At 38.3% G+C, this 8,024-nt stretch overlaps 1 protein-coding gene across 1 annotated transcript; it reads right to left on the bottom strand.

The window, feature by feature from the left end:
* Positions 1 to 323: 323 nt before the first annotated feature.
* LOC110448628 lies at positions 324 to 4,822 on the bottom strand. The gene is made up of 2 exons (XM_021494986.1): positions 3,061 to 4,822; positions 324 to 2,738 (listed from the first exon to the last, which is right to left on the bottom strand). Exon 1 carries the CDS (start codon positions 4,820 to 4,822, stop codon positions 3,083 to 3,085), a length of 1,740 nt encoding a protein of 579 aa, XP_021350661.1. The 3' UTR covers positions 324 to 2,738; positions 3,061 to 3,082.
* Between the last annotated feature and the right edge of the window lie 3,202 nt (positions 4,823 to 8,024).

Genomic DNA, 8,024 nt, shown 5'->3' on the forward strand with positions numbered 1-8,024 from the left:
TCACTGCGAATTATCTTACCACTACAAATTATCTTACAAGATAAACACCTTCACTGCCAATTATCTTACCACTACAAATTATTTTACAAGATAAACACCTTCACTGCCAATTATCTTACCACTACAAATTATTTTACAAGATAAATACCTTCACTACCAATTATCTTACCACTACAAATTATTTTACAAGATAAACACCTTCACTGCCAATTATCTTACCACTACAAATTATTTTACAAGATAAATACCTTCACTGCCAATTATCTTACCACTACAAATTATCTTACAAGATAAACACCTTCACTACCAATTATCTTACCACTACAAATTATTTTACAAGATAAACACCTTCACTGCCAATTATCTTACCACTACAAATTATTTTACAAGATAAATACCTTCACTACCAATTATCTTACCCCTGCAAATTATTTTACAAGATAAACACCTTCACTGCCAATTATCTTACCACTACAAATTATTTTACAAGATAAATACCTTCACTCCCAATTATCTTACCACTCCAAATTATCTTACAAGATAAACACCTTCACTGCCAATTATCTTACCCCTACAAATTATCTTACAAGATAAACACCTTCACTGCCAATTAACTTACCACTACAATTGATCTTACAATGAAAACACCTTTCACCACCAATAATCTTACCACCACGATATTCTAATAATGTTAACTCCTGCACCACTAAAAATCTTACCGCTTCAATTTATCTTACTATGTAAATAACTTCACCACCAATGATCTTACCCCTTCAATTGATCTATTAATGGTAACTCCTTCACCACCAATGATCTTACCCCTTCAATTTATCTATTAATGTTAACTCCTTCACCGCCAATGATCTTATCCATTCAATTTATCTATTAATGTTAACTCCTTCACCACCAATGATCTTACCCCTTCAATTTATCTATTAATGTTAACTCCTTCACTGCCAATGATCTTATCCATTCAATTTATCTCATAATCTTAACTTCTTCACCACCAATGATCTTAAACTTATAATTTATCTATCTAACGAGGTAAACCTTTACTTCTACTTATCTTACCACTGCAATTTATCTGATAATGTAAGCAGCTTTACCACCAATGATCTTACCACTGCAAGTTATCTTACTATGTAAACACCTTCACCACCACTGATATTACCACTTTGAATTATCTTACTATGTAAACACCTCCCCGTTAATGATCTTACTATTACACTTTATCTTACAATGTAAAACCTTTACTTCTACTTACTTACCAATACAATTTATCTTACTCGGTAAACACCTTCACCAACAATTATCTTACCCCTAAATTTAAAGAGTTTGTATGCAATATAGTATATGCATCAAGAAAGAACTTGCTTTTGTAATTATATATCCAGATGAATACTCTCTACTGTGAAACAGTTCACTCAGGAAATTCTCTGCCATGGTTTTCATTCTCATACAGAAACATTAATACAATTCTTTTCAACACCATCAACTGCCTTAGCAGAGCTCATTATTAAAATGCTGTACCGAAACTTACATGTTCTACATTACCAGAGCTCCATGGTACAAATACAATCATTTCAACCAATATTTACATTTTCTACATTGCCAGAGCTCAACTTTAAGATGTACAATTATTTAAACTTCATTTACATTATCAACCTTGTCAAGAGCTCTATAACTCATTAGCCCCTGAAGATTGGAAGGTTGGAATAATTCATTATGAAATTTCAGGGGTGAATGAGTTAATTCATTTCCCACTGTGGTTTACATTTGTTTACATTGACAAAGTGTACATATATGTATATATATATATTCTACATTTTTACAAATATTCTTAATTGAAAGATCTCCGTAATATAATTATTCATGAAGCTTTATATTTCAACATTGACAAAGTACGATCATATGCAAATATTTAACAAGGGTTTTTCTGCCAAGATTGACATTTTGTACATTACCAGTGCTAAATTATTGACAAAATTTTCTGCTACTCTTTTTACATTCTCTACCTTCTCAGAGCTCACTTCAAGAATTCTCTACCAAGCTCTGATATAGATTCTATCTTGATGGAGTGCAAATTAATACGATTATCTAGTAAGGTTTACATCATAATTTAGCCAGATTTTGTCAACACCATGCTTGACAGAGCTCACCTCCAAATTCCAAACGAAAAACCGCTATCTTCTCCTTTTTTTTTCATTTTCTTTCCCCTTTTTTACCATTCAGTTAACATCAACCGATTATCTTTCTTCTGTATCCTATTTATCATGTTTCATATTTGTATGCTTAAAAGTTTTCTTCAAAATTTACATTGTGTTAAACTATCATACTGTTGAATGGACACTCGGCACGACGCGGAGATCCCGCGCGTGATGAGCACCTGGTACCTTTGTTTCTGGGCCAACAAGTGGGTATACTTTATTTCCTTGGGAACCATGCCGATCTGTGGGGACTGCAGCCTTTCTCTGATATTCTTGTTGTTTTCTCTGATTTCCACGTTTTTTCTGAAATATCTTTCTTTTTTTCTGAAATATCCTTGCTGTTTTTTCTGATATCGATGTGTTTTGTTTTTTCTAAAATCTCCATATTGTTTTTTTCCTGATATCCTTGTTGTTTTCTGTAATATCCATGCTGCTTTTTTCTGATATCGATGTTTTTTTCTGAAATATCCTTGCTTGTTACTGAAATATCCTTATTGTTTTTTCCGGTTTCTTTATTGTTTTCTCTGATACCTTTGCAATAGAAGTTAATAGAAACACACAAAAAATATAAATACATATAACGATCGTTAAATGAGATACGTCAGAGAATTATTTAAAAGCTTTTAGACACATGAGCACAGTTTTAATAAATTTTATCAATGTAAGATAATTATATTTTCCGGATATTCTTTTAAAATAAATATCGCAAAAATTACTATCAAAATATACGTTAACTTCCTACATGAATTAAATTGTTTGTTTTAGAATATATATAGATTTGTCTGTGGTAAAGTCTTAGCAAATCTTCGAATAAGTCTGTTTCATTAACTGATGATACTAGAACGTAACTCACCTTTAGTCCCGATTCCCCTTGCTTACATTCCCCCGTACGTCCCCTGGTACACGTCACCAACATCCTGACCATACTGCATTCCCTCGTAGCCTCCTCCGTACGATGACCCGCCGGCTCCATACATTCTGTCGTACTCAGCAGCCATGTCGAATGCTGTGGCTCCGCCCTGGTACATTTCGGGAATTGGCATTTTCTCGTGTCCCGGTGGTGTGGGGAAGAACTTGGCCCAGGGGGGTAATCCATGGTAAGGATCATTGGGGTACCTCATTCTAATTTGGCGGAAGTAGGGCATGTCTTCAAACTTGCGTCCTCTTGTCACATTTGGCCATACTGATGATGTGACTTTCTTCTTCCCTTTATCCGTCTTGCCTTTTTTCTTGTCTTTTTTCTTTGTTTTCTTGCTGGTTTGTCCGACAGTGCCCTTGTCTACTCCGGTGCTTACATCCTGACCCTGCTGTAATTCTGTGACCTCGTGTTGTTGGAGACCTTTATTCCTGAGCTTCTCCTGTGCAAGTATGTGCTTCAGGTAGAACTCCTCCTCGTCTGTACTTTGGTACGAGAATGCCTCTTCACCCATTACCCCAACAGAGTCCCCGGTGACTCGAGTGCCAAGCTCTTTGCGGATGTCCATCTCTTGAGTCTTGTGTTTCTTATGACCTGCTGCGCTTCCAACTGTACCTAGAGTTTTGACAGCTTTCGGGGACAAGTCTCCTGATATAACTTCTGTATCATGTCCACTGCCAATGGGTGCCAGGGATTTACGACGCAAGAGAGTACCGTCTGATCCCGTTGATATTTTACCCAGGCTTTCAGCTGGCTGAAGGGATGCTTGACCTGCATCGGATGGAAATTGCTGTCCTTGATCAAAGCCACTGCTTGGAACGACTTGGTCGTGTCGCTTGGTCTTTCCGTGTTCGCTTCCCAATATTCCAGGAATCTTAGCGGCTTTTGTGAACGGATCCATTGTTGAGAGTAGACCACTGTCCAAGACACTCTTTGGTTCATCATGGTCATGCCGTTTGGTCGTTCCATGCTCACTTCCCAATATTCCGGGAATCTTTGCGGCTTTTGTGAAAGGGTCCTTTGTTGAGAGTAGACCACTGTCCAAGACACTCTTTGGTTCATCATGGTCATGCCGTTTGGTCGTTCCATACTCGCTTCCCAATATTCCAGGAATCTTTGCGGCTTTTGTGAAAGGATCTTTTGTTGAGAGAAGTCCACTTTCCAAAACACTCTTCGGTTCATCATGATCATGCCTCTTGGTTTTGCTGCTTTCGCTCCCTAAAATTCCTGGAATCTTTGCGACTTTTGTGAAAGGATCTTTTGTTGGAAGTCCTTTTTCTACGACAGTTTTTGGTTCATCATGGTCATGCCTTTTGGTCTTTCCGTGGTCGCTTCCCAATATTTCCGGGATTTTAGCGGTTTTTGTGAATGGATCCTTTCTTGGGAGTTCAGTGTGTAAGGCACTCTTTGGTACCTCGTGGTTATGTCTCTTGGTTTTAGAGAGATTGCTTCCAGATATTCCCGGAATCTTACCGGCCTTGCTAAAAGGATCTCGGTTTGGGACTGTGACGTTCTCTGCAATGTTGAGAGATGCCAATGCTTTTCTGCGTGTGAGAGTCCCGTCTGAATTTGTGGACAACTGACTCAAACCTCCTGATTTCCTAGAGCTGTCTAGTGAATGTTGCTGTCCTAAGTTTGGTATTCTATCTCGTTTAGCAAAACTGCCTTTCCCAGGCGTAGGGAAAGACGTTAACGACATTTTCCCACGAAAATGTCGTTAAAATCACAAGCGCGCTTCTTAATGTGCGTGGTTGCGATGCATAATCACGTGTGATAAATTATGACGTCATCTGTGATTGTGATGTCATCAAATGCATTGTTTGTCATTCCAGAGTATCTTAGCCCGGCCGTGTCAGTGCAGCAGACTTATCTTGCAGTAAGCGCATGGGCGGAACTAGAAAAAAATACTTCTCCGCCACCTCTCTTTTTCAGTATATAAGTTCAGAATGCAGGATTTCTTTTATTTCTCATGCTTTAAAATCACACCGGGGTCAACAAAGTGCATTATAGTTTACGGGCTTACCGCTGTTGTAGACACTCAGTGGAAGATACGTGAGATATTGAGCTTGTGTAAGTCTATGGGTAGTATTAAAATATACTATCTCCACGCATCACGTGTTCGTCCCCTGTGGTAACCAAAGTGTTTTAATTTGGCTAAAAACAATCGTATGCGTTTCTTATAAGTGGGTTTTATTGTAAAGCGTTACCTGCATTAAGATTTTTTTCATGAAATGACTAAATATAAAAAAGATAGACTTTACCCTTAAAAAAGTTACACAGTATGTGAAGCATGTTTGGTAAAAATACTCGGCTGCTCGGAATTCATGTAAAGAGCATCAAACAAACAATGGTTCGGTTCTCGTGTCTGAATGTTTGTTTTATTACTATATACATTGTTCTTGTTCAAGATACAGGACACAACAGACACCAAACACTTAACTTTTATTTGTGATCCGATCACGTAAAATGTACATGTACGTCTTTCTGTTTTTAAAAGTATGGCGACTCAGTATCCCTCATGCGTTTCGTTGTTTTTATCTAAATATCTGTCTAAAACCTAACACTGTCTGTAACTACCACCGTTATATATCTACCACCTGTCTGTTACTACCACCTGTCTGTAACTACCAGCTGTCTATATCTACCACCTGTCTATATCTACCACCTGTCTGTAACTACCACCGGTCTATAACTACCACCTGTCTATATCTACCACCTGTCTTTAACTACCACCGTTCTATAACTACCAGCTGTCTATATCTACCACCTGTCTGTAACTACCACCGGTCTATAACTACCACCTGTCTGTAACTACCAGCTGTCTATATATACCAGCTGTCTATATCTACCACCTGTCTGTAACTACCACCGGTCTATAACTACCACCTGTCTATATCTACCACCTGTCTTTAACTACCACCGGTCTATATCTACCACCTGTCTTTAACTACCACCGGTCTATATCTACCACCTGTCTGTAACTACCATCGGTCATTAACTACCACCTGTCTGTAACTACCACATGTCTATATCTACAACCTGTCTGTAAACTATACCACCTCTCTATATCTATAACCTGTCTGTAACTACCACCGGACTATATCTACCACCTGTCTATAACTACCACCTGTCTATAACTACCACCGGTATATATCTACCACCTGTCTGTAACTACCACCGGTATATAACTACCAGCTGTCTATATCTACCCCCTGTCTGTAACTCCCCCCGGTCTATAACTACCACCTGTCTATACCTACCACCTGTCTTTAACTACCACCGGTCTATATCTCCCACCTGTCTGTAACTACCACATGTCTATATCTACAACCTATCTGTAAACTATACCACCTCTCTATATCTATAACCTGTCTGTAACTACCACCGGACTATAACTACCACCTGTCTATATCTACCAGCTGTCTATATCTACCACCTGTCTGTAACTACTAGCTGTATATATCTACCACCTGTCTATAACTACCACCTGTCTGTTACTACCACCGGTCTATAACTACCACCTGTCTATATCTACCACCTGTCTATAACTACCACCTGTCTATATCTACCCCCTGTCTTTAACTACCACCGGTCTATATCTACCACCTGTCTGTAACTACCACATGTCTATATCTACCACCTGTCTGTAACTACCAGCTGTCTATATCTACCACCTGTCTATAACTACCACCTGTCTATAACTACCACCTGTCTGTTACTACCACCTGTCTGTAACTACCAGCTGTCTATATCTACCACCGGTCTATATCTACCACCTGTCTTTAGCTACCACCGGTCTATATCTACCACCTGTCTGTAACTACCACCGGTCTATAACTACCACCTGTCTATATCTACCACCTGTCTTTAGCTACCACCGGTCTATATCTCCCACCTGTCTGTAACTACCACCGGTCTATAACTACCACCTGTCTGTAACTACCACCGGTCTATAACTACCACCTGTCTGTAACTACCACATGTCTATATCTACAACCTGTCTGTAAACTATACTACCTCTCTATATCTACAATNAAGGCGGTTACTCAAACACGTGCATACAGCAAAAGGCATTTCGCATGAAGCATGACGCAAGAAGCTTTTCGCATGAAGCATGACGCATGAGGTATGACGCTTTGCACGTGACACACAACGAACAGAACAGAACGGAACTTTATTGAACACTCAGATCTATACAAACGTTACTCGAGCAACAAACATAATAAACAGTAGACAGCAATGGAATAGGTAAGTTAGCACGGAGGCTGAAATTTTTGCATAAAACATTTCAGAAAGTTACAAAGGTTTTTCAACAATTTCATATTTGTTGTGCAAAATGGTTCACGTTATTTGATAGTGCATGAGGAATTTCGCATGATGCATGAAACCAGATTTTAGATGTCAAACAGTTACTACGCTGGACGTTGTATACTGGATTTTCGTCCATTGGTTAAACATGCTAAATATGAATATGTATATGGAGCCACGTGTTCTACCGTACCATCGGATCACAAGTGAAACGGCCACAGATGAAAATGTCACGTATATGTACATGTACCGTTATGCCTATTTCCCCCTTTTGAAGCGGACAAACGGTCGATTTTCCTTACTATAGACATTATTTTTAAACTTTTACCATTTATTTTTCTTTGGTTTCCAATATATGCAGTGTTTACTAAAAAAAAACATAAATTTAGACACATTTTAGTAACTTTTTGTACCCCTGGTTATATCTGTTTAAATTACGGAATTATATTAGAAATTGCTATCAAAGTCCGTGGTTTAAATGCAATATATTTACACTGTCTGATGGTGTCTAGCAAATAATGAGTTAAAAATGAGAAAAGATTGGTTTTTGTAATGAGTGCAACAAAGAGATAAATTTTGCATCTAAACTTTGC

The sequence above is a fragment of the Mizuhopecten yessoensis genome, unplaced genomic scaffold (genome assembly GCF_002113885.1).
Source record: "Mizuhopecten yessoensis strain PY_sf001 unplaced genomic scaffold, ASM211388v2 scaffold4121, whole genome shotgun sequence".
NCBI classification, from domain to species: domain Eukaryota; kingdom Metazoa; phylum Mollusca; class Bivalvia; order Pectinida; family Pectinidae; genus Mizuhopecten; species Mizuhopecten yessoensis.